The 25,292-nt window shown below is 35.5% G+C and overlaps 3 protein-coding genes across 6 annotated transcripts; 2 read left to right on the top strand and 1 right to left on the bottom strand.

The window, feature by feature from the left end:
* Positions 1-9,458: 9,458 nt before the first annotated feature.
* On the top strand, positions 9,459-15,679 carry LOC129288289 (ethylene-overproduction protein 1). Of its 4 annotated transcripts, XR_008587978.1 has the most exons (6): positions 9,462-9,774; positions 9,875-11,888; positions 13,315-13,606; positions 13,702-14,011; positions 14,904-15,227; positions 15,296-15,679. XR_008587978.1 is itself a non-coding variant. In XM_054924801.1 (5 exons), the coding sequence occupies exons 2-5, from the start codon at positions 9,883-9,885 to the stop codon at positions 15,131-15,133; spliced, it is 2,838 nt and encodes a 945-aa protein (XP_054780776.1). In that variant the 5' UTR covers positions 9,462-9,712; positions 9,841-9,882; the 3' UTR covers positions 15,134-15,679. The 4 variants fall into 4 exon arrangements, 3 of the variants coding, with proteins under 3 accessions (XP_054780778.1, XP_054780776.1, XP_054780775.1); XM_054924801.1 differs by having other exon boundaries at positions 9,462-9,712; positions 9,841-11,888; positions 14,904-15,679; XM_054924800.1 differs by having other exon boundaries at positions 14,904-15,679.
* A 2,638-nt stretch (positions 15,680-18,317) lies between these two features.
* LOC129287528 (uncharacterized) lies at positions 18,318-19,300 on the top strand. The gene has a single exon (XM_054923720.1). It carries the CDS (start codon positions 18,377-18,379, stop codon positions 19,196-19,198), a length of 822 nt encoding a protein of 273 aa, XP_054779695.1. The 5' UTR covers positions 18,318-18,376; the 3' UTR covers positions 19,199-19,300.
* Positions 19,301-21,915: 2,615 nt separating this feature from the next.
* On the bottom strand, positions 21,916-24,387 carry LOC129288979 (lectin-domain containing receptor kinase VI.4-like). The gene is made up of 2 exons (XM_054925809.1): positions 23,890-24,387; positions 21,916-23,687 (listed from the first exon to the last, which is right to left on the bottom strand). The coding sequence occupies exons 1-2, from the start codon at positions 24,343-24,345 to the stop codon at positions 22,101-22,103; spliced, it is 2,043 nt and encodes a 680-aa protein (XP_054781784.1). The 5' UTR covers positions 24,346-24,387; the 3' UTR covers positions 21,916-22,100.
* Between the last annotated feature and the right edge of the window lie 905 nt (positions 24,388-25,292).

The raw sequence follows: 25,292 nt of genomic DNA, 5'->3' as shown, positions 1-25,292 counted from the left end.
AACTCTATATGCAACAGATCCAATTCGCTCTAAGATCTCATACGGGCCCATAAATCTAAGTGTCAACTTTTTTGCCTTAATGGATCTACCAATGCCTGTCACTGGAGAAACCTTTAAAAATACATGATCTCCTACTTCAAACTCTAACGGTCGTCTCCTTTTATCGGCACAGCTCTTCTGTCGGCTCTGAGCTGTTAGCAATTTTTGCTTAATCATTGCAATCTTCTGGGTGGTCTGCTCTACAATTTTTGGACCAATGATACTCCTCTTACTTAATTCTGTCCAACACAAAGGCGATCTACACTTCCTTCCATACAAGGCCTCATAAGGCGCCATCCCAATACTAGAATGATAGCTGTTATTATAAGCAAATTCAGCTAATGGCAAATGATTATCCTAACTACCTGGTAGTTCAATAGCACAAGCTCTCAACATGTCCTCCAAAGTCTGGATCGTCCTCTCTGTTTGTCCATCTGTTTTGGGGTGGTATGCGGTGCTAAAACTCAATCTGGTATCTATAGCCTTCTGTAGCGCACCCCAAAAGTTTGAAGTGAACCTTAGGTCACGATCTGACACGATTCTAGAGGGTATACCATGAAGTCTAACTATCTCCTTAATGTATATCTCAGCAAATTTTTCTAATGTAGAGGTAAACTTGATCGACAAAAAGTGAGCCGATTTGGTAAGTCGGTCTACTATCACCCAAATAGCATCCTTACTTGAGGGTGTTCTTGGCAGTCCAGTGATGAAATCCATAGAAATATCATCCCATTTCCACTTTGGAATATCTAACGGTTGCAGTGTTCCAGCTGGCTTCTGATGTTCTATCTTTATCTTCTAACACGTTAAACATCTAGAAACAAATTCGGTTACATCTTTCTTCATTCCTAGCCACCACTAACCTCGCTTCAAATCATGGTACATTTTAGTTATACCGGGATGAATTGTATATTTACTCCTATGAGCCTCTTCTAAAAGGATATTCCTCAATCTTGGATCATTAGGTACACAAACTCTACCTTTATATCTCATCACTGTGTCATCAGAGATTGTAAAATTTGGGACTTTACCTGCCACTATCTCCTTCCTTATATTCTTTAAGTAGTCATCACTCTGCTGTGAGACTCTGAGATCTTCCCAAAATTTGCTCTCAAAGTCTGCTACCTGGAGTGCGGCCATTTGATGTTCAATCACATCCACTGGAACATCATGAAAACTGTTCCACAAATGATATTCATGAACCATCAAATGTGCAGCATGAATAGTCTTCCTACTTAGGGCGTCAGCTACCACGTTAGCCTTACCCGGATGGTAATGTAATTCAAAGTCATAATCCTTCAGAAATTCCATCCATCGTCGCTGCCTCATATTAAGCTCTTTCTGATCAAATAAATACTTCAGGCTCTTATGGTCACTGAAGATTTGAAACTTAGATCCATACAAGTAGTGTCTCCATATCTTCAGAGCAAACACAACTGCAGCTAACTCCAAGTCATGTGTAGGGTAATTTTCCTCGTGTGGCCTCAACTGTCTAGATGAATAGGCAACCACTCGGTCATCTTGCATCAAAACACATCCTAAACCCTTTAAAGAAGCATCAGTGTACAGAGTGTACGGCACTACAGGGTCAGGAATAGTCAATACTGGAGTAGTGGTTAACCTCTTTTTCAATTCTTGGAAAGCAACTTCACATTTGTCAGTCCAAATAAATGGGGCATCCTTTTTAGTCAGCTTAGTCAAGGGCATCGCAATTTGCAAAAATCCCTTAATAAAGCGACGATAGTAACCTGCTAAACCTAGAAAACTTCGTATCTCCGTCACAGATTTTGGCTGTTCCCACTTCATCACTGCATCAATCTTGCTAGGATCCACCGCAACTTCATTTTTGGACACTACATGGCCTAAAAACTTTACTTCTTGGAGTCAAAATTCACACTTGCTTAATTTGGCATAAAGCTTATTTTCCCTCAAAACTTGCAAGACGATTCTTAAATGCTCACCATGAGCCTCCTCATCCTTTGAATAAATAAGAATGTCATCAATAAACACTACTGCAAACTTATCTAAATAGGGTCAAAAGATCCTATTCATATAATCCATGAACACTGCAGGAGCATTCGTAAGTTCAAACGGCATCACCATGAATTCATAATGCCCATATCTCGTCCGAAATGCTGTCTTAGGTATATCCTCCGCTCTTACTCTCAATTGGTGGTACCCTGACCTTAAGTCAATCTTTGAGAAAACTGTGGATCCCACAAGCTGATTCAGCAAATCATCGATTCTCAGAAGTGGATATTTGTTCTTGATGGTTACTCTGTTCAATTGTCTATAATCAATGCACAATCGGAGGCTTCCATCCTTCTTCTTTACAAAAAGGATTGGAGATCCCCAAGGTGAAACATTCGGTCTGATGAAAACCCTTCTCAAGTAGCTTTTCAATTTGCTTTTTCAGTTTCGCTAACTCTGAAAGGGACATTCGATAAGGAGCCTTAGAAATTGACCCTGTACCAGGTACCAATTCAATTGAGAACTCTACCTCGCTCTTTGGGGGTAAACCGGAGACTTCGTCTGGAAATACATCTGCAAATTCTTTGACAATAGGGATATTCTTCACGCCTTCATCAATCTCAGCTTGGATAGAGAAGAAAACCATGTAGGCCTAGCAACCCTTCTTCATACATCTATCAACTTGCGCCGCTGACAAGAAAACATGATCTTGAGTCTCGACTGGGGTCACTGACAAAGAAGATAAAGACACACTCCTCTCTCTACAATCTAGGATAGCACTATTTGCAGCCATCCAATTCATTCCCACAATTACATCCATACCTCTCAGTGGTAGGATAATTAAGTCCATAGTTGTTTTACTATTTTTAAACTCGACTACTAGGTTAAGGCATGCCTTAGCGGTCCTCACAGATTCTCCCGTAAGAGTAGACACATTCATATCAAAAGGTAAAATATACACAGGCAAATCAAGGTTCTTTACACAAGTTTCAGAAATAAAAGAGTGTGTAGCACCCGAATCAAATAGTGCAACAATATCATGATGAAGGATTTTGATGTTACCTCTAATGGCATCTGGGGAGTTCATGGTGTCCTGAGTAAGAGCAAACACACGACCAGAGACAGTAGGATGTTGGGAAGGGTTCTTCATATTTGAGCCCTAGTTGTCCCCACAAAACTTTGCAATGTGACCAGGTTTCCCACAAATGTAACAGACCCAGCACTGTCCGAAATGACGACGCCCGCATTTAGTGCACTGTTGAGAGCTTGCTGTACTCGAGGCAGGGGTAGATACTATTGGGCTCCTCTGTGACCCATGATAACTACTATGATAGCTCTCTGTCCTTGGCCCCTTTGAAATGGACCCTTCTGCCTTCCTTGGTTCCATGAGCTACTCGAACCCTGATGGTTCTTCTTCATAATGCCTCCTATGGGTTGGGGATAGGTTGGGGGTCTACTATATGAATACCCCCTCTTCTCTCTCTTAACCTCCCTCTTACTGTGAGCTACTACCTGCAATTTTACGCACATTTCATCATAGTCTCGGATCAATTGCTCCCTCAATTCTGGTCTAGCCTTCTCCAATAAGCGCTTGGCCTTCCATTCAGAATCATCCCTATACTACAAGTATGTGGAGTATCTAGATAACTCCTGAAACTTAGCAATGAATGTGTCCTTATATAGGTTTCCTTGCTTAAGCATGGAACTCAGCTTCCTTCTCAGACCTTAACTTTGATGGAAAGTAATGCCTAAATAATTTTTTTCCTTAAACTCCTCTCATGTGAGTGTCGAATCATCCTTGGGTCCCACTGTCTCCCACCAATCTCTTGCTTCCTTCACTAGGAGCACTAATGCTACTAGCACCTTCTAATTACTGGTGCATGTGACTATTCGAAAGATGGACTCGAGTCTTTCACCTATTCCTTTACCACAGATGGTTTAAGGTTACCATCAAACGTGGGAGGGTTAAACTTCCTAACAGTTTCCCACACATCAATAATGGTCGTTGGGGCTCTCTGTTCCTCTTACCTAGTCTCCTCCCTTCTAAGCTCATAATCCCTCTGAATGGTAGGATGTGAGGAACTGCCTTCCCCTACATGACTCTCAACATGAGCCCTATCTCCATTCTCAGCGAACTTTATCTTTTTAACTCCGTCAACTCTCGTTCATATTTTTGAACCTTGTCTGTTAACGTCTTTACAAGCACTCTTAATTCCGCCAAATCAGGCTCCTCATTTGGTGGTGGAAGTAGTGGGTGCTCATGTTGGGATCCTAAGTTACTGCGAGTAACGGGCATTTTCTCTCCCCTTCTAAAGGATACAAGATATAAATAATAAAATTAGCCTAGCTATATAATGGCCATACAATGAGAAGCACCATAACAATGTATATTGCCAACCGACTATATGCAATGCACCACACATAATAAATACATATTAAATTCACACAAGTAATAGTTTCAAACAAAAGTTTAAATAAGTATTACTAAAATAGAGGCTCGAAACATGATGCTCTGATACCAATATGTAACACCCTCAAAACTTACAGACCGATTTTTCACAAATTATTAATTCAACAAATTATTTTTTTTTCATTGAACCCTTATCATGGTAGAAAAATTTCTACCATGATATATCCAAGACAATATACCACAGGTCTTAAAATATCTCAAAAAGCAATTAGAACTACGAGGGACAGACATGATCCTCATAGCATGTTATTCAAACCAGGTCATGAATCAAAAGGGACAGACATAATCCTCTTGGACATATAAATGCATTTAATAAAAAGGATTAGAGTTTACATGCTCCACAAAGAAGATATGTCCTAAGTTGGCACAAGATACATTGTATAATCTAAAATAAGAGGCAACGTAAAAGATGATGTCTCATACACCATAATTACACCTCTGGTGCTTTCTCGGCCGGACTCACTCCTGTAAAAATATTAACCACGGGGAATGAGACTTAAAAGTCCCAGTAACCAAAAATTAATATGTAATGATGCATGCGGATGTAACTAATCATGCGATTGCTAAGTGGGCACACAAAACATTTAACCGAACAATACTTTCAAACAAACTGAACAAGTATTTAATTTGCATGACTGCACCTTATATCCTCCTTTCGCCATGCTCGGACGCCAAATCACCCGGCCAAAGGTGAGTTGGACCAAGCGACACGCCACTCATTGGGTCCAATGAGGGCTTACCACGTGGTAATAATTAACCGAACAGAAATTCCCATTAACACCATACATTAAATACCCTGACAAGTCATGCATCATTCAAATATCCAAACAGGAATATATCCGAACAATAATATCTCATCATGATAAACAAAAATAAATTTTTAACCCACTTGGCAATAATTTCAAACAAGTATATACAGTATTTATTTTCAATAATTCATAATTTTTTTCAAACAATAAAATAACACATAACCATTCACAAACACACCCATCACAACACATTAATAATGGTTACCTTGTGTCTTGAATAACAAGTTCCCCTTCACAACTCCTTTTTCACCACTATCTTTGTCAATATAATCTACATAATTATTTCACAATACTATATATTAATTTTACATTAAAATAAATAAATCTAATTTAAAGAGTTAGAAAGTCTTAGATCTATAGTCCATATTAACACTAATTTAAGATTTATGCCTCATTTAACTTCCCAAATTCTTTTCTAAAATTCTCGTACCCTAATGAACTATTTTTTTTTATCCTCAATTCACTTCTAGTATCACAATTTCTTTATTCTAAAAATTCATCCAAAAATAAATTAAAAATTTTAGAATTATCCTGAAGCCTCAAATCACCTTTCTATAACCTCAAAAATACCTATTCATACTTAAATAAATATTTAATAATCATAGGTTTATCCCTACGTCTCAGATTCCACATAAATTCAACCATATAGATCTAGATTTTAACTCAAAAATTCTTAAACATGAGTTTCAACCTTAAGAAAATATTCTATAATATTTTTTATATCCCTAAGAATTTTAACCTATATTTTTAATCCATCATATCATCAGATTAACTATCCTATAGAAAAATCCTAATCAAAATATTTACTCTATCCTACAAAATAATCATATCACTAGAAAGCTAATATTATTTAGAAAATAACTATAAAATTAATTTTGTAATTAAATAAATTTTTAAATGCTAATCTAAACAGGAAAGTTAGAACATACCTGAAGAAAAAGAAAATAATCCCCCCTTGCGAGAAAACGCCGAGCAACGTGAGAGGAAGAGAGAAAAATAATATAAAAATGGGATTGTGAGTCCCAAAATTATATTAAAAAGAACTATAGGTTTGAATTTAATTATTCAAACCTTTGGGCCAAAAGTTGTAATTTTCTCTAAATTGCATCTTAGCCTCTCATGCTTCCTAATGCACACACCCCCTCCTTTTTATACATGAAGGCACCTCTTCTCTTCCCTCATCTAACCAATGTGGGACTTAGAAACAACAACCTTACACCCCCCGTTTTTTTTGTTCCTTCTACCTTCTCTTTTTTTTTTCAACACATACATAAAAAAAAATTATTTATGTATTATATCTTAACTAAATATTGCTTATGTGGTTTTAAATTTAAATTTTTAAATTCATAATTAAATACCTAACCATAATATTATTTCTAAATAACCTCAAATAATATAAATTTCTATTATTATCATTTTTTTTCCTCAAAACCTAAATTCCACAATTTCTTTATTATATAAAAATCAGGATGTTACATAACACACCCTTCATCTTTACTCATTTATCAACATTCAAAGATTGAAAATCACTACTTTTGTTTTTGAGCATATTAAAGATAAAGTCAAATTATTATTTTATAAAAATTATTATTGTATTGGTTTAAGTCTTGGAATCCTAAATGAAATCCGGTATATACCAATTTTTACACCCAGAGATTGGAATAAGTGAGCAAATTAAGTCTAAAAAAAGTGTTACCTACGACAAATTTCCTCTTTATCTCTGTTTCTTTTATTTGTTAGGGAGTTATTCCACCAACATTTTCTTAAATGTAAATTCCGGGGGATATTATACATACATCTGCCATCTCCATAAGCCTTTTTTGGTGAGTTTCCAAAACTCATGTTGTCTTGACTTTTGTTGTTTATGTTTTTTTTTTACACCAACGATTTTAACTCTCTCTCTTGGCCATTTCAAATGATCCAAACGTCAAAAGGATTTTCAGATGATTTTGTAGCCTAATCTTGTTTTTTTTTTTCTTCCCTTTTTTGCCAACAATTTTGCTGCCAAATCAAAGCATGCTTTCTCGGAGCAGCTTCACATATGTTGGCTTTTATATGGCAAATATTCCTAACCAAGATATAATGAACAATAGCAATGCATTAAATAGAGTAAGCGCATCTATTAATGAATGAAACAACCATAAGTCACGTCAAATTAAGACAATGATAATGATAATTTCTCTATTGCATCAAACTTTGCTTTTAAAATTATTGAAATGTGTTTGGAAATTTTTATCTAAAATCTTAAGGTAAAACGTTTCATGACCGCAATCGTGTCAATCTCATTTCTCAAAAAAAGTATTTAAAATTTTTAGGATATATAAATACCATAATACTTATTGCTTTAAAAAATGTTATTGTTAATATTACCACTATTAAAGCTTAGTTAATAAAAGAAAGTGCATGGAAGTTCAATTTTTTTTATGTGATGGGTATTCACAGTTAATATATGATCATCTTTTAAATATAATTCTTTTTAATAAAGAGACATTTGTATACAATAAAAAATGTATCATATAATAAATTAAAATTATTTGACGTGATTCATATTGGTTGTGATTACATTTAAGCATTCTTGTCCATGATAGTAAATCAATTTATATATGAGTAATATTTTCTTTTAATATTTTGACAAAACGAGATTGGACTAAATGAAATGCTGAGAGCGAGGTAGGCATTGCAATTACTAGAAAATCACCCTTAGCGAAGAACTTTGTTGATAGCCCCTTTATATATATACATACATACATACACAAAAAAGTCAACTTACATAAAAAAAAAAAACTAACGACATTAAAACCCAAATTAAAAGCATATATAAAACATACACAAAATTTTTTGCCAGTTAACATTTGTAATCAGCTCCATACTTCTAATTATTTATTTACTATCATCAAGGTGGCATGGCGCCATAATCGTTGTACTTGAAAAAAATATTGATCTCCCATTTTGGAAGATGATGCTGTATGAAACATTTTTAAAATTTTAAGAATTAAAAGAGTCCTTGTGGTTAATTAAAAATGAGAAAAATATTTTAAATAATGTATGTAAAATATATACATATACTTCCTTTATTAAAAAATGTAAGATATTTTTTGAGGAGTTGAATGTTCAAAAATGTAAGATATTTTTAATCTTTCAAAATGTAATCATTACCTTTTTTTATCCATATTAATAATAACTTTATATTTATTATAGGGTGTTTAATATGGATAAATGTGAAAAGATAGAGTTAATTGAAAAGTAGGTAATTACTTTTTTGAGGAGTGAGATTCAGTTAAAAATGCTTTATATTTTTTAATAGAGAGATTATATATATATATATATATATATATTATTTTTTACAATTATTTATTACATTGTAATCTTTTAAAAATATGAAATATATTAAAATCATATTTAGAATTTCTCTTGACATTTTTTCTGATACTAAATAAGTTGATAAATTCGCAGTGAAATTACAAACTGCATCTTTGATAGTAATATTATATAATTATAAAATTCGTGAACAAATAATAAAAAATATATATGTATAATTCTGTGATGAAAGATATACTATATAATTCAGCGCATGATTATGTGGATGACTATAACACCACAAAATAGACTTAGAGGGACCATGACTATCATTAATTGAAGTTAAAAAGAAGAAAGGGAAGGAAGCAAATGATGGATAATGAATCTAGTTAAAAAAGCGAGAGACAACTCAATAAATCATCGAAATAATTAAATACCCTTCAATCACACGCGCTTGCTTGCATGCTTAAAGCCACAAAAAAGATTTCATCTTCTCCTTCCACAGGTCCGAGAGTTGCGGGTCAGCAGATTGGTGAGAGATTGAGAGAACAAACTGCAAATAATTAACAATGATGGGGTTACTGTAAGTTTGGAGGACATGGCGTTAAACATGCATGAAACCTTCTTCATTAGGACATGCGCCCCACTGACACATGCTGGGCAAGAAGACGAAGATGAACCCAATGACAATCTTATTAGCCAGAAATATTAATATTTAATAGTAATTAATTACAGTAAAATAGGATGGGAGTAAATAATATTATTCTTTTTCGCCCTTTGTCCATATACTCCATTCATAGAAACGTAAAACTATGCCAAGACGCGTAAAATTTAGCAAAAGCTGGTTAAGGTGAGAAATTGATATTTATATTTAGATCATCGAGCTTCATAGTGGGAGAGGAAAAATAGAGAGAGAAAACGTGAGCGGCCGTTTCAACGGCCACCTCCATCTCCATCTCAACATCTGGTTGGCGATGCTCCTCCTTTCCTTATTATTTCGTCTTACTTCCATGTTTCCTACTCTCTCTTTCCGTCCATTTTCTCGGAGAATCAAATCGAGAGACAGATAACAACAGGAGGACGGGGAATCTGAGTTAGCCAACATTCGGGACAACTCAACCATTTGGTCCGTGTAGTCCGATTTCAATTTGCTTGTATTACTGTGGAATCGGCTAATTGAAATGATATGTGAGTTAGGTTTCAGTTTTTTCCTTTCAATGTTTCAATCTTAATTAAAGTTTGAATATTTTTAAGGGCTGAGCTATTGAACTATACTATTTTCGAGAAGGGAAGAAGATGCAGCATAATATCTTCGCTACAATGCGTAGTTTGAAGATAATGGATGGGTGTAAGGGCACTCAGATCTACGCTGTGAGTGATGCTCCGACCGACACAGCCGGCAGTGACAAGCTTATTCAACACCTTCAAGGCCACCTCAGAGCCCAACCTATTCGGTCCAAATCGATGAGGAATCTGAATACGACAACAATTGCTGACGTTGTCGGTGAGGGCCTTCTGCCTTATGGGTTACCCATGACCGATCTTCTAGAACCCCAAATTGAGCCGTGTCTCAAGCCCGTTGATTTTCTCGAAACTCTAGCCGAATTATATCGAAGAATCGAGGCTTGCCCTCAATTCGAGAAATCCAAGGTGTATTTGGAGCAATGCGCAATATTTCGTGGGTTGTCGGATCCGAAGTTGTTCCGACGGAGCCTTCGGTCAGCAAGACAGCACGCGGTTGATGTGCATTCTAAGGTTGTCTTGGCTTCTTGGTTAAGGTATGAAAGAAGAGAGGATGAGCTTATTGGATCATCTGCAATGAATTGTTGTGGACGAAACGTTGAGTGTCCCAAAGCGACCTTACAGCCTGGGTATGACCCAGAACCAGTATTCGATCCTTGTATGTGTACTTCTCGCGTGCCTCGTACTCGTCCAGGGGAGGTCGATAATGAAACATCAATGGATGATGAAGAATGTTCAACTTCCGAGGAAGATGATGGTGATATGTCATTTATCATCGGAGTCACTGAAATTAGGTGTAAAAGGTACAATATATCATCCCTATCGAGGCCATTCAAGACAATGTTGTATGGTGGCTTCATAGAGTCAAGAAGAGGGAAGATAAATTTTTCACAGAATGGGATTTCTGCAGAGGCAATGAAGGCTGCCGAGATATTCAGTAGAACAAGAAGGTTAAGTCAGTTTCCCCCAAACATTGTGCTCGAGCTTCTCTCTTTCGCTAACAAGTTTTGTTGTGAGGAGATGAAGTCTGCTTGTGATGCCCATTTAGCATCTCTGGTTTGTGACATTGATGATGCATCGTTACTGATTGAATATGGATTAGAGGAGACTTCATATCTTCTAGTTGCAGCTTGCTTGCAGGTGTTTCTTAGAGAGCTTCCTAGTTCGATCCGTAGTCCACATTTTATGAGGATTTTTTGTAGCCCAGAGGGCAGAGATAGATTAGCTATGGCAGGGCATGCATCGTTCATGTTGTATTATTTCTTAAGTCAAGTTGCAATGGAGGAAGAGATGAAGTCAAACATGACGGTGATGCTTCTAGAGAGATTAGGAGAATGTTCAGTAGAATGCTGGGAGAAGCAACTTGCATTTCATCAGTTAGGTATTGTTATGCTTCAGAGAAAGGAATACAAGGATGCAAAGCGTTGGTTTCAAAAGGCAGCTGAGGCAGGGCATGTTTATTCTACAGTGGGCGTTGCAAGGGCCAAATTTAAGCGTGATCACAAATATTCGGCTTACAAGATGATGAACTCTCTCATTTCCGATTATAAACCTGTTGGCTGGATGTATCAGGAAAGATCGTTGTATTGTGCTGGGAAGGAGAAAATGGCAGACTTGACATCTGCAACTGAATTAGATCCAACTCTTTCATTTCCATACAAATACCGGGCGGTTTCTTTGTTGGAGGAGAACAAGATTGGAGCTGCTGTTTCAGAAATCAATAAGATAATTGGTTTCAAGGTTTTGCCTGATTGTCTTGAATTGCGAGCTTGGTTCTTAATTGCCATGGGGGATTATGAAGGAGCCCTTAGGGATATCCGAGCACTCTTGACATTGGATCCGGACTATATGATGTTCTATGGTAATGTGCATGGTGACCACTTGGTAGAATTACTCAGTCCTATTGTTCAGCAGTGGAGTCAGGCCGATTGCTGGATGCAATTATATGATCGATGGTCCTGTGTTGATGACATTGGTTCTCTGGCTGTTGTACACCACATGTTAGCAAATGACCCAGGAAAAAGTCTTCTGCGCTTTCGGCAATCTCTCCTTCTGTTACGGTGAGTGCCCTTCATTTGTTAGATTATAAATTTCTTGTGTAATGAGTGAATTTCATCGTAAATTTTATTTTGACTTATCTAGACTTGTCCTCGGTAAGTATTCTCTGTCAATGGAACTGTTTTCATTGGACTGCTTTTCTGTATTAAGTATTAACAGTTGGGACGCATGATCTAAATACGACTACGGGAGCTTTTAATTTCTTTTCAGCTTAACTGATCATATTTTTTAACAGTACTTATCCCAACTAATTGCCACAGTGTACTTGGTTGTAGCTCAAGGAAATTGAAGCATGTTACTCAATCCATCAATGCAACCTAGGCTAATTGGCACAGTTGAACATTTTAATTGTCACTTGACTGTTTCAGTTGAGTTCATTATCCCTTGCCCAGATTTCATCTCTTTCTCAAGTTTCCCTTAGGGTGCATCCACACAAGAAGAATGGAAACTTATATTGGAAAATTTAGCATCAGACGAACTTGAGCATGATGAAATGTGTCTGTTTTCTGGTAGTGTGAAGCAGGAGAGTTTAGCCAGTAACTAGGTAGAGGTTTTCCTTCTAACAGCAAATTGCACGCAAAAGGCATGAAAAGCCATGGTATTTTCAATTTTCTTTCAAGATAGGGTCTTCATTTTCTTGGGGTCTCTGGCCAAGAGATTTGCAAGAACATAGCTAGCACTTCTCAATTTAATGTTCCCGAACTGAACATCTTTTATTTTAAGATCCTATTACTTCCCTAGTTGAAGAATTTAGTATTCTTGTTGAAGAAGCTACTTGGATAATCGCTATTCACTGGTCAGCATGTAATGTATCATTTATTTTTAAAAATTGCGCTCTTCTTTCTTGAAATCAAAAGATGCACTACACTGTTCCTCAGGCCTTAGTGCTCCTGCTTTTTCAACAGGAGAGAATTAAAAAGAGCGCTACATTGACCTCCCCTCCTACAAGCTATAAGTTATAATTACACATATCTTGATTAAGAAAAAAACATCCTCGTATATGTTTGTTAAAAATATCCTTTTATTTATTGTTTATATACAATGCATTTAACCATCATCAAAAAGTTAAAAGTAAAATAGATTCAAATTGATTGTTCTCTTTCAAAAATAAAGGACAAAAAAACAGTTGGATTGCTAGTGCTGCTGAGCTGTTTCTTTGTAACAGAGACACTTCTCTGCACTTTTTTGGTTAATGTGTGCCATTTACTTCCAAGTTGTTATTGTGCTTGTCTAGCTATAAGATGAATGGATTGGGTACTGATATCTCCTTTGGAAGACTAGTAGAATGTGTGGATCAATTACTAGGTACAAATTCTATCTCATTGATAGAGAATTGGGAGTTTTGATTATGCATTTTTGCTTAGCTCTGCTCCTTTGTAGTCACAATGCATGACTTACGGTGGGTGTTGATATGTTTGAATGTTTCAGGCTAAATTGTCAAAAGGCAGCCATGCGTAGCTTGCGACTGGCTAGAAATTATTCTACTTCTGAGCATGAAAGGCTTGTCTACGAAGGATGGATACTGTATGACACTGGTCATCGGGAAGAAGCATTAGCAAAGGCTGAACAGTCCATTTCCATCCAAAGATCATTTGAAGCTTTTTTTCTTAAAGCTTATGCATTAGCAGATTCAAGTCTTGATCCAGAGTCTTCAAAGTATGTCATCCGTCTTTTGGATCAAGCTCTTAAATGCCCTTCAGATGGTCTTCGAAAAGGACAAGTGAGTGTTATTGTGATTTTTCAGACTAAATATATTTAACTTGATCTTAGTGCTGAAACAGTGAATTTGTCCTTTGTCATTCTTTTACATTGTAGGCACTAAATAATCTTGGAAGTGTCTATGTAGATTGCGATGAGCTTGACCTTGCTGCTGACTGCTACACGAATGCTCTAAACATCAAGCATACACGAGCACATCAAGGTCTAGCGCGGGTGTATTATCTTAAACATCAGCGCAAAGCTGCATATGATGAGATGACAAAGTTAATAGAAAAGGCACGGAACAATGCATCAGCCTATGAGAAACGATCAGAATATTGTGACCGTGACATGGCAAAGAATGATCTTAGTATGGCAACACAGTTGGATCCCTTAAGGACATATCCTTACAGATATAGGGCAGCAGGTAAATACTGTAGAACCGATCTTTTTTTTATTTGATATTTCATTCCTTTTGTGATGGCGTCAGGAAGGGAGAAATTTTGGATGTGACTAGAAGCTCTTCTATTGACTTCTTCTGCATCTGTCATGACTAGACTGTTTTGTTATTATGAGTCCCAGATTTTTCAGTGATCTCGTGACTAGAGGATTTCCTATTTACTGTTTTGAATGAAAAACCACATGATCAGTTGGAGGAACTTGATTGATTGAAGATATTTATATTTCTATAATGAATCAGATATACTTGATAGGAGTTCTACACTCCCCACTTATTTACCCTTATTTCATCACAAATTTTATTCCTCTGCGTGATTTGTCCATCGTCTTTACCTTACATCTTCTTTCTTGCCAAGTGCCAGTTAATGGCGTCTCCCCTGTGGCATAGAAAGTTAATTACCCTATAAATGATCATATCCTGCCGCCCCAATTGTTGCTTGGGATAACTAGTCTTTGTTTCTATGTAGCGTGGAAATTGCAAACTTGGTGAAGTGGAAAGCTTGTGTTAATATCTTTACTTATGCATTGGATATGCTTGAGTTTCATAATCTTTCTTCTTCCTTCGTATCGGACCTGTCCCATTAACGTCTTGGGTCTCAGTTTCATAAGCTATCAATTATACTTGAATGGAATACCATCATGGTCATACTTGTGTCTTCCCATAATATTATACTGGTGTTCCTCCTCCTTTTTTTTTATAATATTGAAAATTAATTGCATGGAAAAGTGATGCAATGCTCCATGGAGTGTTTAAGTGGGTTAGTCATAATAATCACAACAGAGCATTGCAATCATGATAATGTATGTCACATTGTCCTACAAAACCTTTCGTGTTCTAACATGGGAACTATGGCTACCAGTTCTGATGGATGATCATAAGGAAGCTGAAGCAATAGAAGAGCTTACGAGGGCTATTGCTTTTAAGCCAGACCCGCAACTACTACATCTTCGGGCAGCTTTTCATGAATCAATGGGCGATTATGTTTCCACGGTGCGAGATTGTGAAGCGGCCCTTTGCATTGATCCAGGGCATGCCGACACGCTCGAACTTTGTAAGAAAGCGCAGGAGGGGATCAAGGAACAGAAGTGAGAGAATGAGAAATCAGTAATCATGTTCTCTCTGTTCCACGTGGGAATAAGACTGGTGTTACTGCCATGCTGTGTTGTAAACACAAGAAAGTCTGGTAATCATCGGTATGATTTTATCTATTGGTTTTTGTTTCCTGAGAAATGATGGGACTATATCTCTTAGGCCTGCATTCTGGAAACTGACATAGAAGGGAAAAGAAAAAGTTGAGATGGTCAATGATTTTAGACAGAAGGGGAAGTAGAGGAGCAAGATAGACTGTAAATAGTTGTAATGGGTTGTGGTTTTCAGAGCTCATGGTTCAAGCAGTGCAGAGAACTGTTACTGCTTTGCTCCTTGATACCACGCCAGCAAGAGTGGTGATAAGTTACCTCAATTAGACGAAGCATGTACATGAAGGGACTATCTATTTTCAGGTCTTCGGTTTAGATATTTTATGGCTATATTTTTGGAAGAGCAAATTCAAATGTTGTAACTTTTTTTTCATACTCTCTCCTCTCTGATGTATAAAAGACAATTTTCTCATTATCAGACTCTTTTTATCGGCTATTCACGTGATATAATTATTATAAATTTTTTAAAATAAAAACATAGTTTATAGTTAAATAATAGTTAAACTTCAAGCATTTTATTTTATTCATTTCAGATCAATGAGGTAAAGTTTTTATGAAACAAATATAATTTATATTAAAAATAATTACAATCTTGAAAAAAATATTAAATTATTATTATTTTTTGCCAGAAATATTAAATTATTGTATATGCCCTAGACTGGATGAGCAAAATAGACATATGAAGATGATAACTAGAGAAATATGAAATAGCCAAGTCTCCGAAAATTCTTTTGTTTAATAGAATGTATGGACTTGTGGGTTAATGGGGTTGGATTTATTAGAAGAGACTAATTTCTTATAACATAATTAATGTTCAAAATTTTCATGAAAAGAGGTGCAAACATATTGTACCCAACCATGCCTCGCCTTAAATGTTAGAAGTATGGATTCGTTGATAATGATTCTAATCTTAACTCATGGCCTATTAGAAGTAGAAGGCGCAAGGGGGGATTCTCATGGCCAGAAATAGATAAACTAAACATTGATAGTGCCGCAAGGGGAGTCCAAGAGCGATGGAATGCGGAGGAGTATTCAGAAACAATGACGAAGTCTGGATTGGTGGTTTTGTGTGTAAGTTGGGTTCGTATATAGCAAAGGCATGCAAGCTATAGAGTGTTTTTCATGGTGTCGAGGTCTAACCAAGATGATAATTGAGAGTGACTCAGCCTCCATTGTGAAGGAGTTACAAGATGCAATCGATGGAAGAGAACTGCAGCAACGGCATATTGGACAGATACTGAACATTATAATTTGACGAATGGAAGGTGATTGTGCATCATGCATATCGAGAAAACAATTTGTGCAGATTGGCTCATGGAATTCAGCATTAATCAAAGTTATGAATGTAAAGTATCTGAGCTTTCTAAAATTGAAAAGATTTTTTGTAGAGGTTGGATCCAGGTAAGGGTGATATGCATCTAATTTTATTTCTGTTATTTAGTTTTGAGCTTCGTTTGCTGACATGAAGTTTATCAACAAAAGTAGGCACTTTTTGACTCTTTCGGAGTCCATAAGATGAAATTAATACCAACACGACACGAGTTACCTTTCACCCGTGCTTTTGCTGCTTGGCGGCACGTAGTGCACTTCAACTTTGCCCGTATCTCATTTTTGCAGAGGCAGCGGGGGACCAAATTAATTAAGATTCTTTTGAATTACTAAAATGATCGTATATGATACATTTAGAAAGAAATAGGAAAAAAAATGAATACAGTAAGAAGACCACTTCATGCGCAATGGTATATATCCTATACTCTAAATTGTGATGCTAAAATACAAAATCCTTTGATTTGCAATGTTAGAATGAAGAAATATAAAATTAAAAAAATTCCCTTTTGTTAACCTTGTTCTATTGTAATTTAAATCTTTTACACAACATAAAATGAAGACGTTCCAGCATCACAAAACTAAACTGTTTCAATTTCATTTGTATTCAAATTGATTTATCATGGATTAAGACTTATTTCCATAACTCTCCCTCTCTGCAGAGCTTTATCTTCCTCCAATGCTTTCACAAGAAGCTTTTTCATGGATTAATTTTAAGATATTATTTGTTTCATCTTTTAGTACAAGATTTCCACAAGCTAGTTTCTCTATTTAGCTCAATTGAATTTAATATTTCTAATGATCCTCGTTTATTGTCTCATTCTCTTTTATACTTTTTTCTACTACTCATGTATTGTAAACTCTTGTTTTTTTTAATGATATTATTGATTTTATTATATAAAAATATGCAATGATATATATTTTTATATATATATATATATATATGTATAGTACAACCATATAATTTTCTTTTTCGAAGACCAAACATGGGTTTGCTATGATATGCTTGATTTTGATATTGACGGGCCTTTGAAAAGGGTTTCTTGCTTGTTCTCTATGGCAGTGCCCACTTTTTTGTTTCCTTATCGATGTGAGTCGCAAGATTTTTTTTTTTTTTCGGGGTAAGCAAAGATATTGTTTTTGGATACAATACGAGGGAATGGGACAAAAACCTTAAGGAGGGTCAATAAAGTCCAAGCAAAGTTAGTGGTTACAATCTCTTTGTGAGATTCTTGAAAAATAAAGCCTCCGAGTCAATATTATGAGCCATGTTAACAATTTAATCAGCACCAGAATTAGCTTACTTACGATCATGTTTATAGTTTGTCAGTAACCTCTTAAACCTCATTAAAAGCCTCTTGATATCTTGCAGTTTTAAAAAGTGAAAATTTATTTTATGTACAAATGAGATTATAAGACTAAGATCTAACTAGTCAGATAAGTACGCCCCACTTCACATTTAGAACCAAGTGGGTTTATCAAAGATACACCGAATATATCAAATATGTATAACCCAGTGATGATACTTGGACATATTGTTCTGGGTCCTTGTTTTTCTAGAATCTTTTCCTGCATGAAAGATTGGAAAGGACACCTGTGACCATTTTAAAGTACAATAACTTTTTTTAAAGTACAATAACTTTTTTAAATGACTTTCACGAGATATCCGTATCTTCATCTGCTTCTATTTATCCCAACCAACTTCACTAGATGTCAAGAAATTATCTCTGACACTTCTTCCATGGTAATTGAACAAGCTCCAGCTGCTCCAGCCCATTAAATCTGGAGCTAGAGCATCAAGGAGACAATGGATGTGAAACGTCCTAGAAAGTTAGACTTGAACAAACCCCTCTTGTCTACAAAGCGTCTTAGCATAGTTGTTGCAGACACATCTTGTTCATCAACCTCAGTCGGCAAAACTGTACAGAACAACACAAGTGAAGAAAGAGTTCCATTTTCATGGGAAAAAGCTGCAGGCAAACCAAAAGATGCTGATGATCATAATGAGGAAGAAACCCCTCGGTTAAGATTACCTCCTTGCCTTTGGCATTCTCCAAATCAAGAACCAGAAGCAGATGAAGCAGATATGGGTGATGATCATCATCGAGATGAAGGTTGTGTTGATGATGGTAGTAGTGGCGGCGGCGGTGATGATGAAGAAAAGTTTGACAGTGATTTTTTATCAGATGCTATGGAAGTTTTTTCCCTGTCAGAGGCATTAGATATTGTCCAGAAATCAGAGAAAGCTCGAAGGAAAAGCGCGAATGAAGGCTTAAGATTGAGGCTTGAAGAAGAGTCCAATAATGGGAATGAGTCTCCTAATTATTTGATCAAACGCTTTCTTCCAGATGCTACTGCTTTGGCTGCATCATCTACATTGCATTTCTCCAAGAGTATGATGGACAAGAAGATTTGTGATAGCTCTAGCAGCTATCTGGAGGCTTATGTGGCTTCACCAAAGGGTTGTGGCTTGGAAGTTTTATTCCCATGGAGGTTGAAACACAAGCTTTGTGCTATGAAAAGCCCTGTTTTGCCATGCTCAGGTACAAGTATGCAGAAGCAGCACCAGAACAGAAGAAAAGTAAGACGATCAGCTCACAAGGACTGTACGAAGTGTGAAGATAATTGATGAATATTCATCCTGGTTTGGTCTACTCTATACATATTTCTTACTTTTACCTGCTTGTAATTCTTTCCTACCATTTTTCTTGTATACATAATTATCGTTCTATTTTTCCTTTCCCTGCTTGCACATTCTGTTTGCCAATGCTTTACATTCAATAGACTATCAGAAAGTCAACTCTGCCGTGGCAATGGTTCATTTTTGCTATTTCAAGAGACTTGGGCAGCCGTGGGTTTAGCGTCTTTTGATATGTGATCAATTGGGGATAATTATCAGTTAGAACCTGAAAATAAATTTAAAAGGACCATGCGGTTTATTCATAATATCAAAATATTAGTTATTGATTCAGCCGACTTATGGCATGCAATCACATTCCCCACCACAACCCCCTCAAAAAAAAAAAAAAAAAATTCCAAACCAAAAAAACAACGAATTCATAATGATTATTTTCGAAATCAGTCTTCACAATGAGGTTTAAAATCAGTTTGTTAGCATGCATCCATTAATTACAATGTACCCTACACTGTATCATAATTTATCAAACTCCTAAATATTTTATCAAAAAAACATGTCACATAGTATGTTTGAGATGATGATGATTCATTTTAAAACAACGTTTTGAAAAAAAAAAAAAAAAGCTCAAGATAGTGGCTTAGTGACCCTCTTAAACACACTATACATCTTTAACGGTCAATAAATATTTTGCACGTATATGATTCATTTATAGTTTTCCAACCATGATCTTTTTTTTTGACTGTAGTCAACCTCGTAAACTAAATTGATTCAATTAATTTATTATTAAATATGGCTGGAGTAGTTCTGAGAATGTTTTAAGCCACTCCCCTTTCTCTTCATATATATATATATATATATATATATCAGTGAATGAGTCAGGATTTTGGGTTAGGGGGCAATGATAGAGTTAGGATTCTCGATAAAAGAAAAACATTTTTGTCCTTTTTAAATCAACTATTTCTCTTTTTTTTTCTTTATTTCCTATCCAGCTTTCAATTGTAGATTTGTAAGTGCAGTGAGTTGACGAAAAACATTCACCCAATTTACTCTTGAGTTTTGAATTTTCATATTTATCATTGTTTTTTTTAACTAATTCTTGAGTAGTATTCAAGACGAGGATTGAGTCTATTTAGTCATACTAGATTTTTTTTAATTTTTAAACAATTAATAAATAATATTAGTATTTAGGTATAGTGAAATTGTGAATTAATATTCATGAGGCTAAGTTAAAAATTTGAATAGATCTTGACTAAAAAAGTAAGATTGAAATGGGTTTAAATTTTAAAATATGAAAATATGGGGATGCAAAATATAATAAGTAAAAAGTATAAATTATAAAGTATAAAAACCTATATTCTAACATGTCATTTTTTTCAAGTGAGGGGGGCATATGCTCCCTCTCAATTACATGTGGCTACGCCACTGACATATATATATATATATATATATATAATATACAAAGAACAAAATAGATGTACAAAAGAACAAAAAATAAACAGATAAAGAATATAGGATAAATGTGTATTTTTATCTTTAAAATATTTTTTGAGAAGCATCCAATACCTTAATATTTTTGTTGGAGTAATTTTACCTTCAAAATTATTAAAACAAAGTATTTTTGCTTTTTTTGTTAAAGTTTCTAATAGTTAACGTTTGAGGTCAACATTCAAAATTTGATAGAAAGGAAAACAAATACATCATTTAAATAACTTTAAGGGTGAAATTGCTCCAAAAATGTTGGGTGTTGGGTGCTTCTCAAAAAATACTTAAGGGAAAAAATGTATCTTTACCCAAGAATATAGGGGGAATTGCACTGCAGGCCCTAAAAACAGAAAAAATTGCACTGTAGGCCTAAATAAGTTTGATAATATACTGCAAGCCAAAGAGTTCTTGTTATAATTTTTTTTGAAAGTGAAAGTACAATTTTGCCCTTGTGTGATTTGAAAACTCGGAACATGCATGAAACACATCAATGAAGCACAACACGATATTTATGAACTCTCAACACAATGTCCATGCATATCCAGTTGATTTATAGGTTAATTAAAATATGCAATTTTTTTTGAGAGCGAAAGTACAATTTTGCCCTTAATCAAAATGAAAGAAACAAATTGAAAGTGGTTGAATGATCAATCTAACATGTATGGACATTCAGTTGAGAATATATGAATATCATGTTGTGTATCTATGGACATTGTGTTGTGTATTGTTTGTGTAATTCTTTATATTTTATTAAACTTATTGATTAACTTGACACGCATGGACATTTAGTTAAAAATGCATGAACATCGTGTTATGTGTCTACGAAAATTGTATTGTACATTATCTACGTAACTTGTATTTTTATTAAACCTTTGATCAATTAAACATGCATAGACATTGTATTGAGAATTCATAAATATTGTATTGTGCATGCTTTGTGTGACTTGTGTATTTTAATTAACCTGCAGATCAAATGAATACACATGGACATTGTGTTGAAAATTTATGAACATCATATTGAGAATTCATGAATATCGTGTTGTGTTTCGTGGATGAGAATTTCACACAAGTTTTGAGTTTTTAAATCACACAAGGACAAAATTGTATCTTTATTCTCAAAAAAAATTACAATAAGGGCCGTTGAACCTGCAGTGCATTATCAAAATTTATTAAGCTTAAAGTACAATTTTTCTATTTTTTAAGGACTGCAATGCGGTTCTCCCAAAAATATAAATGGTTGTATCATACGAAAAACAAAAATAGAGAGCATGGGTGACAACTATGGGTATGGAGAAAACGCAAATTAAGGGGAAATGAAAGGAAATAACAGAGCAGGAGCTCCAAGTATGGGGATACAAATTAAGGGGAAATAAAGGAAAAAATAACAGATTGTATTAAGATTCTATGTATGCTATCTACCTGTTTCTGTAGACATGCTATTCATGCTGGAGGATAAATTAAGCGATCTTGAGACTACACTACCACTCTCACCTTCTAAGAAATCCAAGCTCATTCTACTGCTCAGAGAATCCTTGTGTCGGATACCGGCAATATTAGGAAGCGGGTCATCAAAGTTTAGGTACCTCGTCAGCTGTCTCATGGTGGGCCTTGAATCTTCATTATATTGAGAACAAAGAAGACCCAGTTTTAGAACCAATTCCACCTCTTCTGCATCAGCTGAGTTCAACTTTGGATCAACAACTTCAAGAATCTGACCCAAGCGGTAATTCTCAATAACCCAATCTACCAAAATGAATTGTCCTGAGCCAATGGGCCTTCTCCCACTAACCACTTCAAGGAGCAAAACCCCATAAGCATACACATCCGAACTTGTAGAAGCCTTTCCTGTGCGAGTTAATTCTGGTGCGATGTACCCAATTGTTCCCACCACACTAGTTGTGTGTGATGCTTCACCATGATCATATAGCCTTGCTAGACCGAAGTCACCTAAACGAGCATTCAAATCTCCGTCTATGAGAATATTGCTGGTTTTGATGTCTCTATGGACCACCACTTGCTCCCACTCTTCATGAAGATATAATAGTCCATTAGCTATCCCTTTGATGATATTGAACCTTCGGTCCCAATTCAAAACAAAGCTTTGATTATAGAGGAGTGAGTCAAGACTTCCATTGGGTATATAATCATAGATTAGAAGAAGATTATGCTTTTGCTTACACCATCCCTGAAGATTGACTAAATTCTTGTGTCTTAACCTTCCTAAGCTTTCAATCTCAGCTGCGAATTCCCTCATTCCGTGAATTGGGCTTCGAACAATCCTCTTCACAGCAACCTCAGCTCCTGTGGAGGGTAAGACACCTTTGTAGACAGCACCAAAGCCTCCAACTCCTATTAGCTCACTCTCCTTGAAACCTTTCGTTGCCGTGTGAAGATCTCTGTATCTGAATCTGTGAGGACAATCTAGCTCCCAATCCTCTAGAGCTTCAAAATTAGTGTACCTCTTGTACAGTGTTACAGAACACAAAGAAACCAACAATATCAAGGTTAAAGCAGACAGAACTCCTATAGCAAAGTTGACCCAAGGAAAAGAGGAAGGGTCTTTCACTTTTGGTGGTGGGCGTGGAAGCCTGGAAGTGTAGAGCAAAGGAGCGGGGGCATTGACAGCAAAGCTCCATCCCAGAATGTAATGAGAGCTTGCTTTACTTGCCCTACCTGTTGATGCAGAGAAACCAATATACACGATGTCTGTTAAATTACCAGCAAGGTTAATGGGATGATAGGAAATAAGTGGTTTGGAGGGTTTAGTTGCCGATGTTGGAGCTATGGTCACATTCACAATTTGCTCATCACCATCGTAATCTATCCAAGCTTGTACACCATCAACTCGCTCCAAACTGATGTTTTCCAACTTTTGAGCATCTAGGCGTTGTTCAATAATGTAAGCAGCTGGCGTGTCAACGAGCGAGACAATGCCATTGAGATTGACCCCAACATGGCTACCTTCAGTGTCATATTCCCCTTTACCGGCGCCACTAACCTGTAAACACAAATATTGTGTCAAAAGTAAAAGAAAAATTTGATGAACAATTCAATTTTAATGTTCCACTGGATACACCTTATCTCGATTCTGCCCCCAAAGTTCATACGTTATATTTTAATCTTTCAAAAGATTGTTTCGATTATAAAATGATTCCCATTTATCCCGGATAAACGCAAGGACCAATAGTTTAAAACATTACCGTATCAAATTCGACTGCAAATATGTGATTTGAAGTGATCCCATCATTGGCACGGTTAAAAAGACCAAGGTAGTGTTGAGCTTCCGCCTCTGGGAATTGGGCTTTTGGTGCTATGGTGAAAGCGAGGCCAAAGCCTCCTGGGCCAGTGGTTGGCGAGACAATGGAGAAAACGAAGGTTGTGCTGAAGGAAGCAGCTTTTCGGTGTGGGGTTGAATTAGAAAGCAGTTGAATGGGTTGGGAGAAGAAAACACGACCTGAAATGTCATTTGATGTGTTGGTGAGCCTGAGCAAACCACTGGGTTTGATAATGGTAGCTCCATCAAGGATAAGTTCATGAGTTTCATCAGCATTATTGAATCCATGGTACGTAAAAGGGACCTCTCGTTGGGCCTGGGGTACAGCTAAGAGTGAAAGAAAGAGGAGGAAGAAACCAATCGTCGATGACGATGCTGCCATCGGAAAAAAGGATAAAATAATGCTCAGAGATTCAGTGGTTTGAATTTTGATGCTACAATATAACAATTGGATGAAGTCTGAGAGGATAGACCTGGCTGGGTCAAAGTCTCCACCACTTAATAGGCAAGACCAGTTAGGAATCGAGTTAATGGCACTGAACAGGGACAGTGACCACTTCAATTTGAATGTTCAAATCTCAAATTAAAACACAAGCCTAATAGTTACCATATCTTGTGCTGTATCTGAGTTAATAGAAGTAATTCAGATCAAAAAATTGCGCCCATCGACACAAATTTAAAAGGGAAATCATGTATAGGTCTAATGTAACAGATTTATTTATCAATAAATCTTATAAAATTCAAAAACATAATTAGATCTCTATGTAATAGTAATTTGATTGTTAATAAGTCTAATTAGAGTGATCTCATGATCTCTCTATTTAATTGTAATTTAAAATTGAAGTGTAAAGATAATAATGCTTTTATTAAAAATATATTACATCAATCAAATAATTTATAACTATTTTATCAATAATTTATAATTATTATTTTAACTTTTTACAATTATAACTCTATATATTCAATATTTAAATTGATCATACACTACAAGTTTGATACTAATTGTATACAATTACTTCAACAATAATTTACAACTATCACTTCAACATTTTACAATAATAATTTTACATATTTAATAATTAAATTGATTATGTATGCCAACAAAGTTCAACACAAATTGTTCATAACTATCATATCAGTAATTTATAACTCATCCTTTAATATTTTACAATTGTAACTTTAGTATTTTTAATAGGGACAATATTGTCTTGTATTTCAAATTCAAATTACACTTAGATTTTAAAAGACTTAATTATAATTTTAAATTTTACAGTATTTATTTATAAGTAAATATGTTAAATTTTATATTTTATAATAGTAATTTCACAT

This window comes from Prosopis cineraria, unplaced genomic scaffold (genome assembly GCF_029017545.1).
Source record: "Prosopis cineraria cultivar Desert tree isolate PC_DT_omini unplaced genomic scaffold, ASM2901754v1 PC12, whole genome shotgun sequence".
Classification (NCBI taxonomy): domain Eukaryota; kingdom Viridiplantae; phylum Streptophyta; class Magnoliopsida; order Fabales; family Fabaceae; genus Prosopis; species Prosopis cineraria.
The sequence above is the reverse complement of the archived record's forward strand: the minus strand, read 5'-3'. Positions and strand labels throughout refer to the sequence as shown.

Coding starts and splice junctions, on each gene's coding strand:
- LOC129288979 (XM_054925809.1), bottom strand. CDS start 24,345: ATGGCAGCATCGTCATCGACGATTGGTTTCTTCCTCCTCTTTCTTTCA. Junction 23,688..23,889: donor TTGCAGTCGAATTTGATACG/GTAATGTTTTAA, acceptor TTGTGTTTACAG/GTTAGTGGCGCCGGTAAAGG.
- LOC129288289 (XM_054924800.1), top strand. Junction 11,889..13,314: donor CAATCTCTCCTTCTGTTACG/GTGAGTGCCCTT, acceptor TGAATGTTTCAG/GCTAAATTGTCAAAAGGCAG. Junction 13,607..13,701: donor ATGGTCTTCGAAAAGGACAA/GTGAGTGTTATT, acceptor TTTACATTGTAG/GCACTAAATAATCTTGGAAG.
- LOC129287528 (XM_054923720.1), top strand. CDS start 18,377: ATGGATGTGAAACGTCCTAGAAAGTTAGACTTGAACAAACCCCTCTTG.